Raw genomic sequence first — 26,427 nt, forward strand, 5'->3', positions numbered from 1 at the left:
CCCCAGTAATTATATGGTTGGCCCAGTTCCATTTCTGCTCAATGGTAACCTCCAATATTCAGCAAAGATAGTGCCATTGAATGTCAAGGGAAATGGTTAGATTCTCTCTTGTTGGAGATGGTCATTGCTTGGCATTAATGTGGCACAAATGTCGCTTACCAACTGACGTCTGAATGTTGTGCAGGTCATGCTGCATGTGGGCATGAAGTGCTTCAGTATCTAAGGTGTTGCTGAACATTGCAATCATCAGCGAGCATCCTCATCTCTGTCCTTATGATGGAGGGAGGGTCATTGAAACTGAAGATGGTTGGGCCTACGACACTACTCTGGTCCTGTGCCTGAGATGATTGACCTCCAACAACCACAGCCATCTTTTTGTTCTAGTGGAGAGCTTTCCTTCGATTCCTATTGATTTGAATTTTCCTTGATGCTGTACTCAGTCAAATGCTGCCTTAATGTCAAGGGGTAGCTACTCTCACTTCACCTCTTGGACAAAATAGCTGAATTCCACTTTGCGCCAAGTCTGTAATGAAGTCCAGAGCAGTGGCCCTGGCTGAACGCAAACTGAGCATAGGTGAGCAGGTTATTGGTGAGTAAATGCCACTTGATAGCACTGCCGATGACACCTTCCATTACTTTGCTGATGATTGAAAGTAGGCTAATGAGGCTGTAATCGTCTGGATTGCATTTGTCTTGCTCTTTGTGGATAGGAGATACCTGGAAAACCTTTCATATTGTCGGGTGGATCCCAATGTTGTAGCTGCACTGGAACAGTTTGACTAGTGGCCTGGTTAATTCTGGAGCACAAGTTTTCAGTATTACAGCCACAGTGTTGACAGGACCCAAAGCCTTAAGTGTAGTCACTGTTGTAATGTAGTTAGTCACTGGTGTAATGTAGTTATTTAGATATCAATTTGATTCCACACAACTAACTGTATGCTGAAGTGAGAAAGAAAGGGTATTGTCTTTACTGTGTAATTGTTAAGGACTTTGTCCTCTGGTGCTTTGAGGTAGTAAAGATGTCATTATTTCAGGAGATTTTTCATTTTTTGCTAATTAATTATGAGTAAATATTTTTTGTTGCATTATCCTTTGGAAGCTGGGCTCTGATATTGATATTTCATCACTTCAAAGAAACTGTGTCACCATGGTGCGAGTTTGCATTTAATCCAATGCACAGGTCATTTGAATTGGGGAATTGATATTTTTATGGCTCTTGGATGTCTGCATTTGCAGATATATAAAAAGGTGACAACTTTTGGATTGTCGGGTGTAGGTTTGCTTTCGTCAACTGCTGCAAGATTGTTGAGGAGGCTAAGGTCATTCACTTAAAAAAAACTTTTTTAACCAAGGACACACTTTCAAATTTATTTTAAAATCTTTTCCCTTCCACGCCCCTCCCCTCCCGTTTAAGGGATGCATTTTCTGCCCACAAGTCAAAATACAAGGCAGTATTATCCTGTCAATAGAAAGAATGCCGTTCCAGAGTGGCAGCCAGTTCTGTTTCTGTGGCATGGCGCTCAGGCTGGGGTTGGATTGAATAGTGTCCCTCCACTGTTAGATACCTGATGAAATATGGAATGTGGAATTTTTTCAGAATACGCTGTCACATTATTTCAGATAAGCCTGAAATCATAATCCATGAGCATTGCTACGAGTTTTCAGTTTAATTAAATCTGAGATGTTTTTATACCTGTTAGCCTGGAGGAGGATTTCATCATGTGGCGGGAGCAGTTCTGGCCAGCAGTGTGTGAACATTTTGGTGTGGAAGCCACCGGTGATGATTCCAGGTGAGTGCCCCTTTTAAAAATGGCGTTTTATATTAGCCCGGGTAAATTCTTCAATTTGTCAATCATTCCAATAACAGCTGAATGATGGAGAACAAAATAGAACTGATCCTAGTCAGCACAGGGAAAGAGTTTTGCATCCAAAGCAATTCATGTGAACCTGGATGGTCAGTTTACTTCAGTAGAATATTTGTCGATCAAATTGTTAACCTTTAATAGTTGTTAACTTTGCTCAGTAGTGTGTAGAATCATGCTAACTCACACATTTAACTGTGCTAGAGTGTAAAGTACCAAAGTCTGACATTTGATTATACATAATGCATGAACTGTGTAGTTATGATGAGTTTTTAAGAGTGTCTTCAACTTAAGCTGCTTTCCTGGTCACAGATTGTTAATATAATTGTCACTATCATTTCCGCTGTGGAAGCTTGGAGTAGCTACCTTAATGACTTGATAGCCAAGACTAGTTTATCTCACACCACCTGCCAAGCATACAGGCTGTTCATACTGTGTAGGTCCAGTTTAAAAACAACATTGGGCTTTCTGCTTTGTAGCATCCGTCAATATGAGCTGGTGGTGCATAACGACATGAACATGAATAAAGTCTACACTGGAGAGATGGGACGTCTGAAAGCTTATGAAACTCAGAAACCGTAAGTGAAGTTAGAAACTGTTGTGAAGTTTTACAGTTGTCCCTGCTTTGTGTTGCAAAAACAGCTAACTTTATTTCCATGTAATTTAACTAACAGTAAAACTAACTTCAATGCATATATCGAAGATAATTAGTTGCTCTCCTGCCTGTACTCAGATCTACTCCACTTATTGATACTGATTAACGTACTTGTCACAAAAACTCAGTCATCTTGAGCCTCGCAGTTGCTGACTTTGAAATGCAGCCAGTGCCACAATCAGTTTGTGAAGTTAAGGATCCCCAAGTCTGTTTTCATCTTTTTGCTTTACGGATACCAGCAGCAGGATATTTCCCAGAGGAAAGGGATGAGATCGTAGACAAACTTGGGCATGCTGTTCTCGCCAGGCACATAAGCATTAGCTGTAAAGATACAGTAGCTATTCAGAACTCCACTGCCTATACCCTAACTTGCCTCTTTGTGCTTGCTAGCCTGTATTGACTCCTGGTACAGCAGCACCTTCCCACCCTTCTGTTCAGATCACTCCATGGCCTCACCCCCCGCTATCCCTGAAACATCTTCCAGCCCTACAACCCTGAGACCTCTGGATACCACACAAGAATGACAGAATTGTAAGACTCTGCCAGGTGATGTAGCTGAAGCAAATAGTATTGATGCATTTAAGTGGAGGCTTAATGAATGCATGATGGAGAAAGGGATAGAGTGATGCAGGGCAAAATAGGAAGAGGTAATTAGACTGGGATGATGCTCGTACTGTAGGTTCTATGTAATTGTACTTGCATCTTGTGACACTTATGCCTATAGTATGTTGGACATACAAAGCATTTAATTTTCCTTGTTTCCATTGCAACAGTGCACTGTTTTACATTCATAAAACACCTATTTGCATATTGCAGCCTGCATCGGGGTACTATGGAAACAGCTGAATTGATCTTTGCTCACTACATTAAATAGTTGCAAAGGCATTTCTGAATGGAGAGGATAGCAGGGTCTGTTCACTACTGTCTGTCTCAGCCTGGCTTGTTCCATATATTTCAAATTTTAAATATGAACAGGCATTAAAATGTCCTTCCATCAAAAGGTGAATCTGATTGATATGTTAAGTGGGAATTTGTCTTGTTTAAGTTATGATTATTCATTCACTCACCAATTTCAGAACCATCTACAACAATCTTGTTGAGCAATTCCCTTCCGAGCTAATCATGCTTCTCCACCATAAATTCACCAAATGTGCGGAGAACGTCTCTGGTGAAAATTCCCATCCTAGGTGTTTAATCATTCACTAGTGTGTAAGATGTTGGATAGAAACTGGGTTCGTTACTGACTTGAAAAAGATACTATGATTGTGAGAGACTCCTTCCATGGGGGTGGGAGGTGATGGGGTGCACGTGAGTGGCTGGGTGGGGCTGAGCTGGGGGTAGGATAGGATGAGATGGGACAGGGAGGTGGGAGAGGAGATAGGGGACAGGATGCGCAAGAGGCAGAGAAGGAAATGGGACTATCGAGGACAGCAGCGTTCCCTCTAAGGTATGTGCATGTGTTGCCATGCATCAATCTGAAATGTACCATGCATTAAGATAAATGGACCACTCACAACATCAGGAAAGTTCAATGACTTTTAAAGTGTAAGTAGCCCATGGTCAAGGTAGCAGTTCTCAGGAGATCGTAGTCCACCCAGTACAAAGAAAAATGAGTGGGACAAATTGGTCAGCTCTTTCAAAGATTTGGTACAAGCACGATGGGCTGAATGGCCTCCTCCGTGTTGCATGATTCTAAGATGTCACAGTGGGGGACACTACCAAGGTTGGAGTAGTAGAGACGGTGAAGTAAGCCAAGAAATATGGGCTGTAATGTGTGAAGTTAAATTTTAAAGGCCCCTAGAATGTAGGAAGAAGAGGTGAGTGAGTGGTAGGTTTATTCCTGACACTAAATAAAATGACTACTTGGATGAATCATTTTGGAAACCACCCACCTTCCCTGGCTTTCTATTTTGTTATCTTCTGACACAGATATTGAGTAGTGTTACCTTTGTTTGATGTGCGCACCACTCTAATGTTTGTTTCAAAAATGCTGCTGTTTCCAATTCAGGCCTTTTGATGCAAAGAACCCATTTTTGGCATCTATGATAGTGAACCGGAAATTGAATAAGGGAGGAGAACGGCACCTCATGCACCTGGAGCTGGACATCAGTGGTTCGAAGATTAGGTAAAGAATGAAAGACTTTAGTTATTTGGACTCTGGTTTCTTCAAACTATGGGTTCCCTTTTGAATTTTGTTGAATGAGAATTAAGTTCATAAACATTGCAGGGAGAAATTAGTACAGTACTTCAACAGCAAGACAGCCAGAAAGGTGGCGAGAACCATATATAAAAAAAAACACACTGGCTTGAAACAGAGGATGATTAATATTCAGAGCTATTATTTCCTCCAAATTATTACAAGGAAAGTCATGAGTAACATGTCACCAAGCTAAAATAACCTCAACTGAATTATGACTTTGATGTAAATGAGCTGGAAATTTTGTTGGGCTGTTCTGTGTAAAAAAATTATGGAGTTATCAAGTGTAAACTTGAGAATTATCCGTATATTGAGAGTTATATAAATAGCAGTCAAAGTGAATTAAGGAGGGGGAGTTTGTACTTGAATCACTACCTCACCCTTTTTTTGAGGAAGTGACAACCCAAGGGGACTCTGGAAAGCCCTACGATGTGGCATGTCTGCACTTCCTAAAAAGGCATTTCATACTAAAGGTTATCAGTTAAACTGGAACTGTGGTGTACGGTGTCAAAATGGCAGTGGGATAGAAAACGGCAGCTGTTTACTAGGAGTTATGTCAATTAATGAATAGCAGAAGAGTACTGAATGGATGACTATTGTGACCACTGTTGTTTCTGATTTTTGTCAGTGTTTTGGATCTAGAAACTCAGTGCAATTTGCCAAGCTTCCATATGACAGCAAACTAGGAATGATGAAGGCATTTTAGGAATTGCAAAACGAGTCGAGAGATACTTTGAGTATGTATTTTCCTTTGGATTCAGTAAATGCTGGTGGACCGCAGTGATAGTTAATTTTTTTTTTAAGGTGTAGAAAGTAAACCTGAATCCATACACCACAGGAGCAGGACAAGAGGGCAGATTGTGAAGGATAATTAGGACAAGATGTCAGGAACAAATTCTTTATTCACAGAATGATTAATAGCTGGACCTGCTTCCCAGGAGGGAGTTGATACCATGGAACTGAACTGGTTTAAGGGACAGTTAGATGTTCTGATAAAAAGACAGCAGCACAGCTGGGTGGTGTTAGGAACCTTGGCATCCGTTGGGTAGAGATCAACCAGGATTGCCATCCAGTAATCTGCTAAAATGCCACCTTTGACCACCTTCTATCTATAATCCCAGTAACCTTTTCCCAGATTAATGCCCTTAGTAACTAGCTCTCTCTTAAATACGTCAGTTAACTAGGCCCTAGAAATCCATAGGTGCAAAGGGTTCCAAATTCACCCAACTCTGGTGTGCAAAATTGTTCCTGGATGCACATTTTACTGACTAAGCTCAAATTCTAAGTTTATGCATATAGGTGAGCAGCCATACTCTGCAGGGCACAATGAAGGGATGCAATTTGGGGGTATTGTTAAACAGCTCAGTGCAGTGTATTACAGCATTAAAAAGAACACTTGCTTAATAAGAGCCTTTCATGACCTGGGCATATCCCAAATTGAATTCAATACTTTAAGTATTGTAGTGTTGGTAACACAACAGCCAATTTTTATTCATGGCAACGTCCCACAAACAGCAATGACATAAATTATCAGATTATCTGTTTTATTTACTGTTTGAGGAATAACTGTAGGCCAGGACACTGGGGAAAACTTTTCAGCTCCTCATTGTCCTTCTCAATCTTTTCATGCATCTGAGGGGGAAGATGGGGCAATTTAATTCCTCACCCAAAAGATGGTACTCCAGATAGATGCTGCACTCCCTCAGTATTGCATTAGGATGTCAGACTGGAATATGTGCTCATGTCTCAAGGGTTGATCCTATAAAAGCAGGCAAACTAAATCTTGGTGTATATAACAGGATATGACGTGTCCCAGAAGTAAGTGGCCTCTGGATGGGTCCAGCCCCATCTGGGACAGTTCAGTCATTCTACCACACAAGAGGCAACCTGGTTTTGGAGTGGGAGGGTCACAGCGAAAATTATTAAAGTGATAAAAGGGATTTGGTACTTGAACTTTGGGGAGAAATTAAGGAAATTGGGAATATTAACACTGGAGAAAAGTATGCATTATAGAGAAGTTTTCAAAGTTTAAGCTCTTTAAAAAGTTAAAACTGTTCAATGTAACTGAGAACTCAAACTGAGGGGAAGAAAGGTGTACAGAACAGGCTTGATTCACCATATATAAGGGGCAGTTTGCCTAATGGAGACAGTGCCATGAGATTAATGTGGCGTTGATATAGCCTCTTGGCAAAAGAACCAATTATGGGAATGGAATGAGAGTATGGGATATATGACTTTTGAGGCCAGCTAAGGAGATAGTGCAGAGGAACAGCTATGTTTTAATTACATTGGTGCTTCGTTTCTCTTTGCAGGTATGACAGTGGAGATCATGTGGCTGTGTTCCCCGTCAATGATTCAACAATTGTCAATGAGATTGGCAAAATACTAAACTCAGACTTAGATATAATATTTTCCTTAAAAAATCTTGATGGTGAGTGACAAACAAGTTTCCTCATTCAAAAAAAGTGGAGTAAAGAGGAAAAAACAGAGGAAGGAATGTCTAATGTTAACTGGATCAAAAGTAAAATATTAAACACTTAGCTCACATTCAAAGGGAAACATCTGGCATTTGTGGTATGGGGAAGGGGCTGGTAACTACCAAGGTCTGATGACATGGTTAAAATTAGTATACTCCTGTTAGCCAGTCTTTACTTGGGATAGATTTATTCAGACTGAAACATTACGGGTATATATCTCCTGACTCCACTCTGCTCTGTAACTCTTTTGAGTTATCAACAGTCACAGATTGTAACTCTTTTGAGTACATTCACAGTTCTTGGTTTCCGGGAGTGGGACATGAACCCACAACCGTCTGATTCAAAGGCGAGGGTGCTATGAACTGAGCCACAGCTGACACCTCCACTCTGCTCTGTACTAGTGTCTCTATTTGTGCTCAAGTAACCATCCAGTCAATGCCCTCCACCTGCATATATTTAACTTCTGTTGATACAACTAACAATCTCCCAGTTCTGTGCAAGTTGTGGAGTTCACTAGAGGCCTATTAATGAAATGACAATTTAATAATCATACCACTGGTGGAACCATGAGATATAGAAAGAATAATTCAAAATTATTATCCCTGGAGTTTACTCCATTGCCGTACTTAATTTCTCTTCAACAGTGTTTATACTTATGGATCAAGCTTCCAACCTTTTTTATTTTTATTTTTTTTATTACATGATAAAAGGCATGTTCTTAATTGAGATTAGATATAATCCATTTGAAGTAAACTGCCAGAGCTCACAAGGCAAGTGACCTGTCATGAATCTGGGCTAATGCTGATTAGGGTAGGTTAATGAGCTTTGATAAAATAAAAGGATACACAGAACTTATCCTCCATTTGGAGAAATGTAATAACTTATCCACAAGTGGGACTCATTTCGCTTTGTTTGAGATCAGTTATCCTTCAAGTGCATCAAATGCACATCTTTATTCATTTCTGTGATAATGGAAGTGTTGAACAAGTGCGCTCTCCAGTGTGTTAATTTATCCTTTTGTGTTTGTATGTTTCTAGAGGAGTCCAATAAGAAACACCCGTTCCCCTGCCCAACCACATACCGAACAGCTTTGTCACATTATCTAGATATCACCAATCCTCCGCGCACTAATGTTCTCTATGAACTGGCACAGTACGCATCGGACCCCAAAGAGCAAGAATTTCTCCGGAAAATGGCTTCATCCTCCCCTGAAGGAAAGGTAAAATGCACCGGTGTTTATTGAGAGTCTAGTAAAGTGAATCTTATTCAGACATTAATTGAACATCCACTTAGGTGACTCATTTGTGTTCTCTTGCTCTTGCTCTCTCTCCCTCGCCCTCTCTCTCCCACGCCCCCTCCCTCATGTTCATGCACACTCTCGGTGTCTCCCATTTTGTTCGTCCCTAACTACAGCATTTAAAAACAAAATTTGGCTTCAGCAGTCTCAGCCCCAAATCCTGAATTTGTCTCCCTAAACCTCTGTCTCACCACCTTGCTCTTCTCCTTTTAAGATATTCCTTTAAGCCTACCTCTTTGACCATGCTTTTGGTAACCTGTCATAATGTGTCTGATACCACTCCAGTCAAGCAACTTGAGATGTTTTGAGGTGCAAAAGGTGCTATATGCATTATCAGAATGCCGTCTTTGTTCTTGGGCAGCTTGCTGTCTCACATATAGATCAGGTTTAATTTTGGTAAAGAACACCATGGTTACTATGTGATTAATATTTGTGGGTTCAATAGAAGGCAGGGAATTTTATTGCTTATGTGCTCACAGTAAGGTATAGCACAGAAGGAGGCCATCAATTTTGTACTGGCTCCTTCAAATTATTTGTTGAATATTGTAATGTGCTTGTATATTCTCCTGCCCCAGAGTCAGGAGAGACAAATGCTCGTAAATGCTTAAAAGGACAGCTTCAGATTGGGAAATAAGGTAATCTCTTGAATCTTTGTAGTAAGGATGTCTGCATACTGTGTTTCAGTTGCAATACGTAAAGTGGGTGGTGGAAGACAGGAGAAACATTCTGGCCATCTTGCAAGACCTGCAGTCTCTCCGCCCACCCATCGATCATCTGTGTGAGTTGTTGCCACGGTTACAGGCTCGCTATTACTCTATTGCTTCATCTTCAAAGGTGAGACTTGCTCAGAAGCACTGACTAATGACTGCTGTTTCTGTAGAAATGTAATGGCTGTATAAACCACTTGCAGTAAGCTATTGATCATAGTGTAAACAAACACTGACAGTTTTAAAATTTCAGATCAAAAAACTGACACATTTATTCAGTGGATGTTCTTGACTTTTTGATGAATTCCTATAGCATCGTCTGGTCACCTGTGGCATTGATTGAAACCTGACCCTGTTTTAATGGGGACTGGGACTTTGCATGTCAATCTGATGTCACCAGTCGTCCAACAAAAGGCACCAGTTTGAGAGTCCCCAGTCAGTGCTGGTGTTGGTATCAGCTGTACTACTTTTATGCAACAAAACTTAAGCAAATTGGAAGACAAAGCAATTTTGCTGTGCCTGGCTCTGTGAGGGCAGGGAAAGAAAGAGTGCTTGCTGATCACAAAACAATATCAGTATTTGGACTTCACTGTCTAAAGGGTCAGGGCACCTGTCTTGTCCCAAGAAAGTCACGTGAGGAATTGTGGAAGGAAAATCCTGTGCATCTCCCCTGGAGTTCTTCAGGCTTCCAATCCTAACCATGTCATTTTGAATTGGACAGGGAGCCAGAATCTATACCCATATCTAGGTCATATGAACGCTAGCAATTTGCTCTTACATAGCACTCAAGCCAAACTCTTGCTGTACATGCTGATTGAGGTGAAGTTTAACTACAGTCTTGTATCCTGACACCATTACAAGGATCTGGCTGCATGTTATTTAGAAACTAACAAACAACTTGGGGCATCAATGCTTCTTTAACAATTTGTATTTTCATATTTAACAATGATATCTCGCACAGCACTAGAGAAAATTTAATTTACCTAGCGGTAAGTTAGTATTGTCTGATTTGATAATAGCCTTGCAATCTGTTTCTTTAGATTCACTCTGACTCAGTTCATATCTGTGCGGTTGTGGTGGAGTACACATCCAAAGCAGGCCGCATCAACAGAGGTGTAGCAACAACCTGGCTACGCAACAAAGTGCCAACTGATAATGATCACAAATCCACTGTCCCAGTCTACGTGCGGAAGTCTCAGTTCCGGCTGCCCTACAAACCCAGTACGCCCATTCTCATGATTGGACCTGGCACTGGCATCGCTCCCTTCGTTGGGTTTATTCAGGAACGGGCCTGGCTGAAGCAGCAAGGTACAGGAGCAAAACAATACCCTCCTAACTTTTACAGCAGCCTGAACCTTTTCCTTTTGAGTGATTCGGTCTAGTATCAATGTGTATTGATCGGGACTTCTTCCTTCTCCCTTTTAGCTGTCTTGGAATGTTGTTTTCCTTTCTTTCCCTCTTTCTCTAATGCTGTCCCACCTCGATATTGAGACCTGTTTCCATCACAATTAATGTACAACCAGCATCCTGCAAAATTTGCCTGTGGAGCACATTTCCCTGTTGGTGAGTCTGGTTAGATGATTTTCATTGCCATGCTTTGGCCCCAGGCATTTATAACGCTCACACTTTTGAATATATTAATTTCTAGGAATTTTTTGGAAAAACATTTTTTGTGTGTGACAGCTTGGCTGAGTTTGGTAGCTTTTGTTCCTCAATCAAAGGTTTTGTATACAAGCCCCCACCCCACTCCAAAATTGGAGCAGATGATCTAGACTGAGACAGTACTGCAAGACTGAGGGAGCGCTGCATTGTCAAAGTGGCCATCCTTGTTTTGAGCATGGACAAAAGGGCAGAATTCTATTGACCAAGTGTGATATCAAGAAGCCATAGCAAAATTGAAGCCATAGCAAACCACCTGACAACTCTCTACTGGCTGAAGTCATATGCAGCACAAGGCATGATGGTTGTGGTTATTGAAGGCCAATCACCTCAGCCCCAGGACATTACTGTAGGAGTTCCTCATGGAGGTGCATAAGGCCTAACCATCTTCAGCTGACCTTGCCTCCAACATATGGTTAGAATGGAGATGTTCAGAATTTCTGCATTCAAGGAAAATCTTGAATAAGGTTCAGACTTGGGCTGTTTAGCAGCAAATAACATTGCGTACCACACAAGTGTCATGCAATGACCATATTGGACAAGAAAGCTTAACCATCTCCCTTGACATTCAGTGGCATCGCTGAAGACTTCCCCCCCACCCCCCTCCAACATTGGCTTCACCATTGATCAGCAACTTAACTGGACCAGCTACATAAATACTGTGGCTACAAAAGCAGGTCAGAGGCTGGGATTTCTGTGGAGAGTAACTCACTTCCTGACTCTCCAAAAGCCTTTCCACCATTCTCAGGGCACAAGTCAGGAGTGTGATGGAATACTCCCCACTTGCCTGGATGAATGCAGCTCCAATAGTAGTTGAAGCTCGACACTGTCCAGGATAAAGCACCCCACTTAATTGGCACCCCATCCAACTGCACCCCTGCCCCACCCAGGCTCTGAACAGTTGCTTCCACCATTATCAGTGTATAGTGGCAACAGCGTGTACCATCTACATGATACACTGCAGAAGCTTGCCATAGCTTCTTTGATAGCACCTTCCAAACCTGCAACCTCTACCACCTAGAAAGACAAGAATGGCAAACATATGGGAATACCACCAACTGCAAGTTCCCCTCCAAGTCGCACGCCTTCCTCACTTGGAACTATATTGCCATTCCTTCATTGTCGATGGGCTGTGTCCAATCTTGGAAGCCCCTAACAGCATTGCAGGTGTACCTAATACTTCCGATCTGCCGCAGTTCCAGAAGGCAGCTCACCACCACCTCAAGGACATTTAGGCATGGGCAATAAATGTTCATTTTGCTGTTCCTTCCTTCACTGTGTTCATTGACCTTCAATGTTTGAGCACTCGAAGTTTCAGGTTTGCTTTAACATCCTGAGCCTGAAGGCCAGGCTCATTGGTCTAAATCCACCAATCACAATGCAGCTGAGCCTAGACCAGAACCCAAGAGGTGTGCTTTAAGTTTCCCGAGATCCTGGAAAATCAGTACTGTTTCATCTGCTTAAGCCGGTATTGTCTCACAACAAAAGAGTAGGCTTTACAAAGTCCACAAAGGCGAATGTCGTTTTGAATAGTTGAAGCTGCAAACATTTGGTGTGTGTCCCCCGCCTCCCGCCACCACTGCACAATGCAAACTCTATTATTTTTGGAGATTCACACCAACCAAAGAAGCCTAGCATTCTGGCTTGGACTTGGGTTCAGGATTTTATGATTGCCAGGAAAACTAAAAATATTTCTCAGGAATTAGCCCTATGAATTAAGTGACCCTTGTTTAGTGTCAACCTAGTAATTGTAGAAGACCTGTTCACTGTCTTAGAATCAAGACTAATCACTGTCTTCTAAAGCAAGAGGATGCCACAACACAGGCACTGGACCTGTTATATTTCCCTGTGGGCTCAACCCTGCAAACACTGATGGGATGAATATCTCCAGGAGATTACACTACAGAAAAGGGTCATTCTGCCTATGAGGTCTGTGCCGTTAGCCATTAGCCACCTAGTCAAATTGTGTGTTCCTGCTGTATCCTTGCCCCTTTTGATATTCCTCTTTTCAATCTAATTTCCTGACCACAATACTCTTTGCCCACACCCAATCTATCTCAAAGTAGTGAAATTCCTTGACTTCCACAGTCTTTTCTCTTATAATCAGCAGGTTTTCAAAGGTAAGTTTGATATGACCTAAATAATATTATTTGCTTTTCTTATTTATCTTGTTCTACAGCCTCCTGTGCTATTGTGTATTGTGAGTCTTGTCCCTTCACCTGTGTTTGTAGTTGTGACTTACTGGCCCTTGTAACCTTAGAATATGGTTTGATGAGAAATCCTCCTCTTCTACAGCTTTACCTCCCCTAAATTGTGTTTTCTTTCAGCCGTCTCCTAAACTGACCTTTGACTTACAAGTTGTACATTTAGACTGAATGTCTTCAGGGAAGAAGAGACCATTGCACTTTGTCTTACAGGGAAGGAGGTTGGAGAGACTGTGCTGTACTGCGGTTGCCGTCATCAGAATGAGGACTATCTGTATCAGGAAGAGCTGGAGCAATTTCAGAAAGATGGTGTCCTTACTCAGCTTAATGTAGCGTTCTCCAGAGACCAGGACAAAAAGGTGAGTCAGTGTGAGGCTAGGTGAGCTGGGGTCATGAGATACAACCGACACTTTTTAAAAATTATTCATTCATGGGATGTGGGCTTCGCTGGCTGGGTCGGCATTTATTGCCCATCCCTAGTTGCCCTTGAGAAGGTGGCGGTGAGTTGCCTCCTTGAATCGCTGCAGTCCATGTGGTGTAGGTACACCCGCTGCACTGTTAGGAAGGGAGTTCCAGGATTCTGACCCAGCAACAGTGAAGGAACGGCAATATATTTTCAAGTCAGGATGGTGACTGACTTGGAAGGGAACCTCCAGGTGGTGGTGTTCCCATCTATCTGCTGCCCTTGTGCTTCTAGATGGGTGATGGGTTTGGAAGGTGCTGTCGAAGGAGCCTTGGTGAATTCCTGCAGTGCATCTTGTAGATGGTACACACTGCTGCTACTGTGCGTCAGTGGTGGAGGGAATGAATGTTTGCCAATCAAGCAGGCTGATTTTTCCTGGACAGTGTCAAGCTTGAGTGTTGTGGGAGCTGCACTCATCCAGGCAAATGGGGAGTATTCCATCACACTCCTGACTTGTGTCTTGTAGATTGTAGACAGGCTTTGACGTGTCAAGAAGTGAGTTACTAATCATAGGATTCCTAGCCTCTGACCTGCTCTTTTAGCCACAGTATTTATATGGCTAGTCCATTTCAGTTTCTGGTCAATGGTAACTGCCCCCGCCCCCCAGGATGTTGATAGTGGGGGATTCAGTGATGGTAATGCCATTGAACATCAGGGGTCAACGGTTGGATTCCCTCTTGTTGCATATGGTCATTGCCTGACATGACCATGATCATGTCATGATCATCTTCCATGACCATCTTGCGTGATCTCCTGCACCAAGAAAAACACTAATATAAAAATTATAATTCAATGAGTTCCACACAATGTCAAGTTTGAAAACAGACTGTTTTAAGGATTTGAATCAGAGACATATTTAAAAATCCTGATGAAGTCCTTCAGCTTTAACAGAAATACTTAACTAACATTTGGACAATGATGATCAGAGTTAAATCTGAGGTTCTACTAATTCTCTCTCAGGGATTGGTGCTAGAGCTTAACTGTGTTTAATGTGGGCCCAGCACAAATTGGTTGTATTTAAAGATTGAACCAGCATCCTCTTAAATAGTACCCACTGATGTCTCCCTTTCAATCAATTCCTTATCCATCTCCAAGAAATTATGTTGTTATACCCAATGATGTAGTTATCTAGGCTTCAGTAAGCTCCAAGTGAAAAGCTCGAGGCAGTGGGTATCTGAAATGAAAACAAGGCAATGGATAACAAAGTGATCTGAGAGCAAGAAATGAGTGGATACTAAGGAATGATGTTTGGCTGATCCCATCTCTGATTTGACAAATTGGGATTCTGAATGTAGCTCCTATTAGAAACAATTAAGCCTCACTACTAAATCCCTGGAGGTATTGAGTAGAGCCTTGGGCATTTGTGCAAGTGTAACTCCTGTTACCAATCTGTATCTGACACTACATTCAGAAGGGGTGGGTGAAGAGTCTAATGAAAGAGCCAAGGAACTCCAAAAGAAACTAAATACAGTTTACAACTGAGAAGGACTGTGACAGTTAACATTCAATACAAATCAATTTGATTGTAGGAAGAACGAAGTGGGAGACATACTTGGTGCAAAGTGTTGATCTAGCTCAAGGGAAGCGTTGAGATCTGGGAGTGAACCTCAATGGACAAGATTTTTCAGACAGCGTTGTTTTCCACTCCGCCACTGAAAAACGCAGCAAGGAATGCATCCAAACCGATGTTGGCAGCTTTCAGCCATTTAACGCTCCGTGGAGCATTAATTGTTTGGAGACTGGACCTTCACTCAGGAGGAAGTCCTGCGTCAGAGCTGCCAGCCAATCTAGCTATGTAGTCCCAGTAATGCCATGGGAGCAGTTGCCGCTGCTGGGGACACAGGCGGTCCCCCCAGATTCTAAGTGGTGGGTGGGGAGGGGTGTGTGAGGGATGCCCCCCCTCTCCAACTTGAGCAGGCTAACCTGCGGGGTTTCCCATTCCCATCCCTGACCGCCTTCCCCAGTCTCAAAATTGCAATCAGGTGGGAAGGGGGCCCTTGTGGCCATTAATTGACCATTTAAGGGCCTTAATTGGGTACGGCTGGGTAGACTGCTCTCAACCTCTTCCGCCTCCCATGTAAAATCTCAGGCATGCTAGAAAGGCCACCCACTGGCAGGGCCTGTAAAATTCTGCACAGTGTTTTCCCTGTCACTGCAATATTTTTTTTAAAAAGTGCAGAGTTGTACTGCCAAAGCAATAGAGCACGTCTTGAGATCATCATGCTGAAGCAATATAGTGCCCTGGTCAGGACACATCTTGAGCACTTGGGAGTTCAGTTCTGGTAACTGAAGGACAAAGGGAAAATTTTACTTTCTGTAAGTGGTGCAGAGAAAGACTTTGAGGAAAACCCCTAGTGTGAGAGGACCGAGGTATGGCGCAGAGATTAGAAAACCGTTGATTCTTTAAGGGAAAATGAGAGGGACCCTTATAGAGGTGTATAAGATAGTGAGTTAAACAGAAAAAGTTAATTCTGAGCATCATCCCTTGTTGGGCCATGGCTGTAAGATGTGGGTGGGAGTTTTAAACAGAAGTTAATTTTTTTTTAAAAAGCTAGTTCAGGATGATGTTAGGAAGCACTTCTTCACTTAGTATTACTAATAGCTGTAAACCTCTCCACACCTCATCCTTTTTAAGGCCCTCTTTAAAACCTTGACCTTGTTTTTATCACCAATCCTAATATCTCCTATTTTGGTTCGGTGTCTGCTTATTTTTTTTTAAATAATGCTCCTGTTAAGTGACTTGGGATGTTTTGCTTCTTAGATGGCAGTTGTTTTGGAAAGGCCTTGCAGGTAAGAAAGTAGAAGAAAAAAAGTTGAATCATTCTACGTGTAGGTACTGTTATAAGAAGGTCATTAGGTTTCTATGGCGAAACAGGCCAGTGGCCTTCTGCACCTATTGTTTTGTCATTTCTGGTGATTAATTTTTGTGCTTTTCTTTCTCCCATATCAACCCTCAGGTGTACGTCCAGCATTTGCTAAAGGAAAATAAAGAGCATGTGTGGAATCTGATCCAGAAGGCAGGTGCACATATCTACATCTGTGGGTAAGTGAAGAGCATAGAGGAAACACAATTCTTCACTTGTGTTACAGAACTGCATCACTCATTTATTGTTTTCAATTGGAGAAATAATAATAACTCCCAGAACATCTGACCACTCTTGAAGCAAAGCCCAGGAAAAGCTAGAAATACAAAGGTCATTCAGCAACTGGGAGTTAAAAACAGGACACTGATTTCAGGTCTGACCAGCGGAACACCTGTACATTTCCATCTCCCACCCGCAACTCTTTTATTTGACTCAAATTTCCAGGGCTTGTATTTTAGTTTTGTTCCCACTTGGGTTTCTTGAGTATTGATCTTGGTATTTAAAGGTGCACCTATCCCCAAGAAACATTTACTTTGATTCAAGTTATGATATCTAGATTCGGATAGAGTTGGAAATCTGTCCTCTAGTTTGGAAGTTTAGCATTGCAATGATCATTGGTAACTAGGTGATTCTCTCAGACAGTATGCAAGTGGACTCCTGCTGAAGCCCCTAAAAGACCTTTTCATATTTGTCCATTCTTGTCATGTTCTTCGCCCTATGATATGTTTTACTGTTGCTTTAATTTCAAACCTATAACCTGGATAAATGTGCAGCTCCCCTTAAAAGGGAAAATCAGCCTAAAATTGGCACAAAATTGTAATACTCTACCAGATACTTACTAACATTTAATAACACCCCCACCCCACCCACCAACCCACTCTGCTGATGTTACTGAGCACAGCTCTCGGGCCTGCTCTGGTTCCTCACTGAAACACTATTCATCGTTGGTGGGATAAAAACAGAAAATGCTGGAATCTGACAACATGTGGGGAGAGAAACAGAGTTAACGTTTAGAGCCTGTATGACCCTTCTTCAGAGCTAAAGAGAAGTAGAAATGTGATGAAATTTATACTGTTTAAGGGGGGGTGAAGCTGGATAGAAGGCCAGTGGTAGGTGGGGGCTAAGGAGATTGACAAAGATATCATGGACACAAGACAAAGGGAGTGTCAATGGTAGTGATAAGGGCTAAAGAAGGTGCTGATAGTGTCATAAAAGGTAAGAAAGCAGAATGTGTGAATAGCAGAACCAGGGTCAGTACTCTGTGAAAGAACAACATGGAACAAGTAACTGTTGGCCCTTTTGGGGGTGGGGTTGGGGGGGAAGGGGCGGTGGTTGTGGAAAAAGTATGGAAAAAGGGATAAAAATGGGATTAACAAAGGGGATAATTCAATGAATAAAAATGAAAATAAGTGGATAAAAATAAGTTTTAAAAAGGGGGATTAAAAAAGGGGTGAAGATAGGGGAGAGAGTTCATGGTCTGAAGTCGTTGATCTCAATGTTAAGTCCGGAAGGCTGTAAAGTGTCTAATCAGAAGATGAGGTGCTGTTCCTCCAGTTTTCACCCCTTTTTTTAATCCCTTTTTTAAAAATGTATTTTTATTTTCCATCCACGTATTTTCATTTTTATTCATTTATTCCTTGTTTTGTCCGCTTTTTATATCCCTTTTTTCCATCCTTTTCCCCCAACTATCACTCCCTTCTCCCACAAGGGCCATCTGTTACTTGTTCCATGTTATTCTTTCACAGAATGCTGATCCTTGTCCTGCTGTTCACACATTCTGCTTTCTTACCTTTTATGCTACGATCAGCACCTTCTTTAGCCCTTAGCACTACCGTTAACACTCCCTTTGTCCTGTGTCCATGATATCTTTGTCAATCTCTCCTTAGCCCCCACCTATCGCTAGCCTTCTATCCAACTTCACCTGCTCCACCCCCTCTTAAACAGTATAAATTTCATCACATTTCTACCCCTCTTTAGCTCTGAAGAAGGGTCATACAGATTCGAAATGTTAACATAAAAGCAAAAAACTGCGGATGCTGGAAATCCAAAACAAAAACAAAAATACCTGGAAAATCTCAGCAGGTCTGGCAGCATCTGCGGAGAGGAACACAGTTAACATTTCGAGTCCGTATGACTCTTCTATTTTTACTTAGTTCTGTTGAAGAGTCATACGGACTCGAAACGTTAACTGTGTTCCTCTCCGCAGATGCTGCCAGACCTGCTGAGTTTTTCCAGGTATTTTTGTTTTTGTTTCGAAATGTTAACACTCTTTCTCTCTCCACAGACACTGTCAGACCTGCTGAGTTTTTCCAGCATTTCCTGTTTTTATTTTGTATTTCTATCATCCACAGTATTTTCCTTTCATCATTGGTGGACCCAGACAGTAAATGTCAGTGGGCTTTTCAGCTGCTGGAGAGCATCACATTGAAGCCTGTATTCAGTCTTCAGCAGATATCCACAAGGAGTCACAAAATAATAATCAGCAAGAGGAACACTGCCTCATCTCTTTACCCTCAACCCATTCTGCTGAAGTCAGTTGCAACTCCCCACTTGCCGTGCTGGTTAAGACCAAGCTCTGAATAACTCAAACCCACATTTTGGGTTCTCGGCACATCCCTTTAATGGCTCCTCTCCCTCTCCTGTCCCTGTTTTCATGCACACCTTCTTTGATGACTCTGGTTGTCATCTCTTAACAGCCCATCTGAGATTAGGAATTCACCAACTTGGGAAAATTGCCTTTCCATCGTGTGGGTAACTGGAAGTAACATTTACCTTGAAACCTTTATCCAAGTTTGGCTGGTGGAAAGAAACTCTGGCTGCATGACAGTGGTGTGCACAAGAGGACAGGCTTAGTCACAATATAAAGGTTTTTAGAAGTAGGAATCAGATTCTGGTCCTAGCAGTCCTTGTGACCCAAAACAACACTGCCCGAGTTTCCCTGTTTCCCAATTTCAGACAGGAATGTGAAATTGTTTCCTCTAATGAACTGTTCCCTTTTGAGGCTCCTCTGTAGCTTGATTAAGGCTTTGGAAAGTTATTTTAAGGATTTAAAACTGGCTTGAGCCTTTATAATACAAGAGTTTGTCAATCAAACAGTAGCATAGAACAAAAGAAGTCGAATCATCTGTACAAATTTTATGTATTGACCTGAATTTTTGAGTTGGTGGTGAATGAGTGGCACTTGCCATTCAATACATTTAAAGTTGCCCACAGGTTTTTCACGGGCTTTTGAGTGGCAACTTATAGCTATCACATGTCTGAAACAGCGTGAGCCCTTAACAAGGAATCTGGAACCTGTGTGAACAGGACAGCAACTGTGTGTCTCTTCAACCAATCAGATTGAAGAATACTTAATGTGACATGAAGAGACCCATTTTATCTCTAACTGGATGAGTTTTAAATGAGTTAAAATCTCGCTGTCAGAGTCTACATCAGGACGTGTACATTCAAATATTTAATTCAATATAAAAGTATGTACAGAAAGCAAAATAAGGAATAAAAGATGAGATTGAGAGAGAGAAATAAGAGACAAAGTTAAAAGTAAAAACAATTATGCTTTTCATTTTTTTCATCTTCAACAATGACAACAAATGGGAGTCCACAATTGCAGAAGTAAATTTTCAGTATCAGAGGTTGGTAGTAATGAGGACTTTATCACACTGTTTAAATTTAACTTAAACACTTGAATGGACAATTCTTAACTTTTTCTGTTGTGTTTAGTGGGTAAGTATTGCAGATTCATGCCCTTGCATATATTTCAGTGCCAAGTCTATTAGCGAGATGCCAATTTACCAAAATTTGTGGAGGAGCAGGACAAATTGGACAACTTCCTGATTTTGTGTTTATCTGCACATGCGCAGTTGCTAGAAGTTGCTGTCCAATTTACACAGTGAGTGGTAATAAGCGCTGCGGACGAGGGTGGTGGAAGTAGAGACCATCAGTAATTTCAAACAAAATTTTAAACTTGCAGGGCCATGGGAATAGGGCAGGAGAATGGGACTGATTCAGATTGCTGTATAGGGAATTGGCATGGATCGATGGGCTGAATGTTCTCCTGTGGCAAAATGGTTCTTTGACTCTATAATAACTATTAGTGTTGATTGCATTAAAATAACAGTGAGCTAAGTCCGAGCTGTTAAGGACGTCTCTGACGTCCTGGTCAATAGTTATTCTTGACCAACGTCACTAAAACGAATTATCTGGTCATTATCACAGTGATGATTCTGGAACCTATATCACAACAGTAACTATACTTCCAAAAAAAAGCACTTAATTGGTCTAAAGCGCTTTGGGGAACTCCTGAGGCAATGAAAGGATCTATATAAATGCAAATCTTTGTATCTTTCTTTCAGTGATGCAAAGAATATGGCAAGAGACGTCCAGAACACATTTTACGAAATTGTTGCTGAACTCGGAGAAATGACACACACGCAGGCTGTTGATTATGTCAAGAAACTGATGACAAAAGGCCGTTATTCTTCTGACGTCTGGAGTTAAAATGGGAACGGGAGCAGTAAGCGTCCAGAATTGAAGGGTGAACGAATTGTCAGTTCTGATGACCTCCACCAGTCAGTGCAAGAGATCTGTTAAAGTTAAGCAATGAGGCAATGATTTTTATATAGAAAAAAAGGTTCTAAAATGTCCTAGACACTGTTTATGGGAAATAACTTTGTGCTTTACTAAATACTGTACTCCATAAGAATTGATATTTTATTAGAGACTTTCCATTGCTGTCCTTTAAAAGTTACTCAGAATTCCAAATCCCCAATCCAGAAGAATCCTTTACAATAATATTTGTTTAAAAGGTCAGCTGCAGCACACCATAGTAAAACTTCCAAGTGTACTGAATGGGACCTTTCTCATTATTTGTCTCATTTTTTTAATAAAACATAATATTGCAGGAAGAAGACATTGGGTTGTAACTTTGAAAACAACACCAGGTTTTACGGAATGAATTCATGATATCAATTTTTTTATATATGTGACTTATAATTACCTTCTTTATATCTTCTGATTCACAATGTTTAATCATTTGAGGAAAGCGTGGTGGTAAATTTGTGAGTGAAGGTATCGAAATGCACTAAACCCTGAATTTTCTCTGTCCTTTGAGTTCAGGATGCATGCTGATTTTCTTAGGCAGACTGCAAAACTTTTATTTAACTTTTTCTAAAAAAGCAAAATTACTATAACTGTAAGATGTTAAGTTACGCTGTACTTAGACCCAGAAACTTTAATCTAGCTCCTGGCTTTGAGATAGGAATGTGAAAATATTGCCTCAAATGAACTGTTCCCTATTGAGCCTTCTCCGTGGTTTGATTAAGGCTTTGGAAAGTTGTTTTAAGGCTTTGGAAAGTTGTTTTAAGGACTTAAAACTGGCCTGAGTCTTTATAATACAGGAGTTTGTAAATCAAACAGTGACAAAGTCTGCAACAAAGGCAATATATGATCCAAAATTTAAACTAGAGCCCCTGTATCAGGGAATGTAAATCCAGTCACCTGTTGGGACCAGATTGGCCGTTATGAATCTATAAATGTTAGCCCGTACTGCCAGGTTAAAATGTGGCAGGGTGAATAAAGGAGCCATTTGTGATGCTGCAGCATTTTAGTAATGCAGGTTTCTGCTCAGCAGTCTGGCACTGAAACAGACCTCTGGCTTTGTTTTCAGAGAATATGTTAGTCCCAAGACTGCATCCTTGGATTAAAAGAAAATACATTGAAAACAAAAAATGTTGGAAATATACAGCGACCTCTGAAATTTGATGTTTTGGGTGTAGACATAGTTTTAATGAAATTCTACATCTGAGGCCTGCCCTTTTCTCTCCACATGCTGACAGACCTGTGTTTTCAGAATTTTCTGGGCTTTATTTAAAATTTCCTTTTATATTGCAACTTGTGCAATGCACGTAATTCATTACAACTGACTGCATCTACAGAAGCAATAACCTAAAAGTTTACAAATAGTTTTCATTATACTGGAGCCTTTCCAGAGACTTTGCTTTTCAATTCTTAAAAACAGAGAGGCCATGAAAATGGCCCATTTTTAAATCACCTATTTCTCTCATGTTTGCAGCTGAGGGACAAGGTAGTGACCTGCCATTGGGTCTCTGCCAATGCTTTTTGTGAGCCAGCCATTGGGATATCTGAGATTGTGACAAGAGAAAAACACAGCGATTTGTGTTTTTATCCTTTTGCTCTCGCTCTGGATAGTGCCTATTCATTGCTAACCCTTCCTCTGATTCTGAACTTGCAGCACTCATGCACTGCACCACAACAACTTGCTCTGTTTGCTGAAGCTCTCCAAAGAGGTGAATTGTTGGCTTTTAAGAGAATTGTGAACTTTTCCATCTTTTAGCTTGATGCATAATGCCTATTAAAGTTTCATTAAATCCAAAAGGCAAGAAGTCTTTATTAATAACTGTGATTTGGAACCCTTCAAAAACTAAAAATAGTGTTGATTGAGGTTGATACTCATTAGTACTACTTGCTCAGGCAACTGATGAAATCATTGGGAAGCATGTAAGGATGCTGTGAACTCTGAATGTATCCAGTGGCTCAGACAGTGAGCATCAGTCACTGTTCCTGTAATTAAAATAGAAATGGTTCAGAATCAAGTATATAACTGCTCAAATAAGGATTTTTACAACCAAAAATTCTGACTTTCATCATCATTACAGAAAGAAGCACTTTCTCATATCATTTTAGGATTGGTGGAATTGTTTACACTTTGGCACTGTAACCCTGCTCTCACAGGCACTTGAACCAATGTTCCCTCTAGTTTCTGTTGCATGGCTGGCTGTTTCATTACAGTCCCTTTGAAATTGACACATGCTCACATGTGCACCCATCTTAAAGGGACTGTTGCTTGTGTGTAGCCTGGTTGTTCCGTGTGTAGCACGTTCCTGATTGCTGTGCAATGCTTAGCTTAGAAGGAACATTGATTTGAACTATGGTGTCAGCTTATTTTAACCTTCTAAATTTCCCTCATTTTGTTTTATTCAATATCCCCTGTACCGCTAGCCTGTTTCAAAAAAGGCAAATCACTTGACAACCTCGCATGTAAACTGCTAAGTAACAAGTGACTCAGAAGTTGCACATTGCCTTTGTAGGTTTGGATCATACAGCAAGGTATTGATGTTCATATTTGTGCCTTGCAGTAACATTTGTTATAGGTTAGATTTCATGATGTGATTTGCATTAATGAACTAAAAAATAAATGTCAGCTGTTCGGATGGCCTTTCAGTGTGTCGGGTAGCAGAATCTTACCCAGTGCACCATGGTAATTCCATTAACCGTCTCGAAATACTCAGCAGATCAAGCAGTGTGTGTGGAGAGAAGCAGAGTTACTGGTTCAGGGTGATGACCTTCTGATGACCTCTAATCCTAAAATGATATGAGAAAGTGTTTCTTTCTGTGAAGATGATGAATGTCAGATTTGTTTGGTTGTAAAAATCCCTATTTGAGCAGTTATATATTTGATTCTGAACCATTTCTATTTTAATTACAAGCACAGTGACTGATGCTGTCCGAGCCACTGGATACATTCAGAGTTCACAGCATCCTTTCATGCATCCCAATGATTTCATCAGTTGCCTAAGCAAGAAGTACTAATGAGTATGAACCTTAAATTTGAGATGGCTATCTCTTTGCACTTCCTTTTGCCATTTCTTTTTATAATTTTATGGTCTGTGGCTTCTGCCTACCTCAAAACAACAAATACTAAACTTTTCAGTTTTAATTTAATGAAGGAAGTGATCACATTTTCCAAAAATGCGAAGAAACTTGATGCAGTCAGTCTCTGACCAATGTAAGTGTGAACACGGCAGCTGAATTCTGTGGCATTCGTGGTTAAATGGACCATGTTCATTTTGAGCAAATTGAATCTGCAAAGGGAGCACATTTCATCGTTGTCTGAAATAATTGGATGTAATCAACTAAACACCAGCTCTCAGCAAACGGCCTAGTGAGAGCAAAATTATATACGTCAGTTACTGTATACAGAACGGACCAAGATGAGTCCATCCTTTGAAGGGAAAGTGCTGCTTTGTGACTGTTACACAAAAAAACCCTTATCAATATGAGTTATCAATATTAGGGCTGTCCCAACTGGCCCATGGTAGCTGGAGCCTGCCAGCCTGGGAAGTCTAGAGATGTTCAAACTGGGCTCTTTGTGCCCTGGCAGCTCCGTTCTTTTGTTCATGTACTTTTTATGTGTTTGTTCCATTTTAATTTTGTGGACCCAGTGGTTTGGAAAGGGCTGCTCTTAGAACTGTTGCTTTCTTGGTGGCTAATTCCCAAATCAACATGAGATATTTGGAAGTGAATGGGAACCAGGATGTAAACGTTATGCAACAGCCATGAAGCTCTAGTTTTCAGCAATGACCACGTGTGTACACTCTTGTTTTACAGTCATGATTTCCCCTCCTTATATCAAAACAGAAAATGCTAGAAATATTCAACAATTCAGAGAAGGAGAAACAGAGCTAGTTTACTGACCTCTTCACAGAACTACTTTTGTCTGTGCATTGCAGAGTTCTTCATCTATGTGACTGCAGGGTGGGAGGGTTTGGAATGACAATCAGGCTTTTCTTTATGGGTGGCAGAAAAGCTGAAGGAAAGTCATTCCAGACCTCGTATGATCCACATTAAAGGCGTGTTGGCACAGGGGTTGCCAGCCCTACTAGCTGCAATTGGCATTGCCTTGAGAAAACAAGACTACAATTTGCAGCAAAAACAAATTAAACTTTATTAAGTTAACTGAGGCTGTAAGTTCTTCTCTTTAAATCAGGTTACTGGAGATGGATGAGCCAGTGTCCACAGCACTTCATAGGGTGCCTTGCTTATATGCAAATATTGTGTATGCAGCTGACCCTTAACTGATTTAGCCCCTTTTCCCTGTGAAAAGTTCAGGGTTAGATGCTTAGTTGATTTATTTGCTGCAGTGCAGTGCAATACATAGCTGAAATTTAAAGATGCCACTTTGACTGACTTGGTGTAAGTGCCTGATGCACGTGACATTGCTGTTCATTCTGGTTCCTTCTGTTAGCAAATTAAAAGAGCCATATTTACCAACTGAAAGTTCTGGGGAATCTGCACAAGTTTACAGGCCGAGCTGCTCTTGATTTCTAATCTCATACAATTATTGTTCCGTTGTGGATGCAATTTGATTGTTAACAGTGTGCTGCCAGTTGGGAATATGTATACATGTTGTCAAATGCACCATTGTCTCAATGGCCCCATATGTAATGTGGAACTCTAGATGTTTATTTGACCTAAAACTCATTACCTTTTCTATAGAAAGTTGCTGATTGATGTATAAATCACCAATAGTTTTTATTGAAAGTACATTGCAAAGTGATATCAAGTGAGAATTTTTGGGTTGTTTGGACTATATGGGTGACCTCATCTCTTAAACTTTCTAATCTGTTTCATAAAATCAATACAAGTACTGTGCTCGCTCTCTCTTTCGCTTGTGCCTTGATTAATTTTCACTTGCCCTTCTCTGGCTGCCAATAGTCCTACAATGTTTTGTTCAGCATCTGTAGATCTATCATGTCATTTGTCTCTGAAAACATTAAAAGAATTATAAAAATCCAGACTTTAATCTTGTTTGTCCATCTAGGTATTGGGCACTACACTCTACCTCACTGGCTGCTTTTGCTATTGCGCACCTTAAAGGTGTCCTGTGGGGACAGGATCAGCTTGTAATGTCCACTACACTATGCACTCTGGCCAGTCAATGAGCAACCACTGGCAGTTACCAGAGTGTTTCTGAAACCTATCCAACTACATACAAGTCAGAAAAAGACATCATGGGGATGTTGCACATTATGGATGAGCTGACTCCTAGCATCCATCATTTTATAAGTACTGTTTTTTTTTTCATAATTTAAAGTGCTTGTCCAGAAATACACTCCAGTCCTATATTAATATGGAAAATATTTTTTGTGAAAATATAGGTTTCTTGTTGGGTTTAACCAGCAATTTTCTCTCTCGATTCTATTTCAAACTGAGCATTGATTAAATTGTTAAATCAATGCGAGCA

The 26,427-nt window shown here is 41.0% G+C and overlaps 1 protein-coding gene across 8 annotated transcripts in view; it reads left to right on the forward strand.

Moving 5' to 3' along the window:
* Nucleotides 1–25,976, forward strand: part of LOC144684522 (NADPH--cytochrome P450 reductase-like) — a 99,755-nt gene extending 73,779 nt beyond the window's left edge. For all 8 annotated transcript variants that reach the window (XM_078548389.1, XM_078548391.1, XM_078548390.1 and 5 more), the window contains 10 exons: nt 1,701–1,790; nt 2,342–2,440; nt 4,526–4,642; nt 7,027–7,145; nt 8,229–8,410; nt 9,173–9,322; nt 10,236–10,503; nt 13,272–13,417; nt 16,479–16,564; nt 20,738–25,976. In XM_078548389.1, the coding sequence (XP_078404515.1) occupies nt 1,701–1,790; nt 2,342–2,440; nt 4,526–4,642; nt 7,027–7,145; nt 8,229–8,410; nt 9,173–9,322; nt 10,236–10,503; nt 13,272–13,417; nt 16,479–16,564; nt 20,738–20,882 (1,402 nt within the window). In that variant the 3' untranslated portion in view covers nt 20,883–25,976. The remainder of the gene's footprint in view (nt 1–1,700; nt 1,791–2,341; nt 2,441–4,525; nt 4,643–7,026; nt 7,146–8,228; nt 8,411–9,172; nt 9,323–10,235; nt 10,504–13,271; nt 13,418–16,478; nt 16,565–20,737) is intronic.
* Nucleotides 25,977–26,427: the final 451 nt, after the last annotated feature.

Source organism: Cetorhinus maximus, chromosome 9, assembly GCF_964194155.1.
Source record: "Cetorhinus maximus chromosome 9, sCetMax3.hap1.1, whole genome shotgun sequence".
In the NCBI taxonomy this organism is placed as follows: domain Eukaryota; kingdom Metazoa; phylum Chordata; class Chondrichthyes; order Lamniformes; family Cetorhinidae; genus Cetorhinus; species Cetorhinus maximus.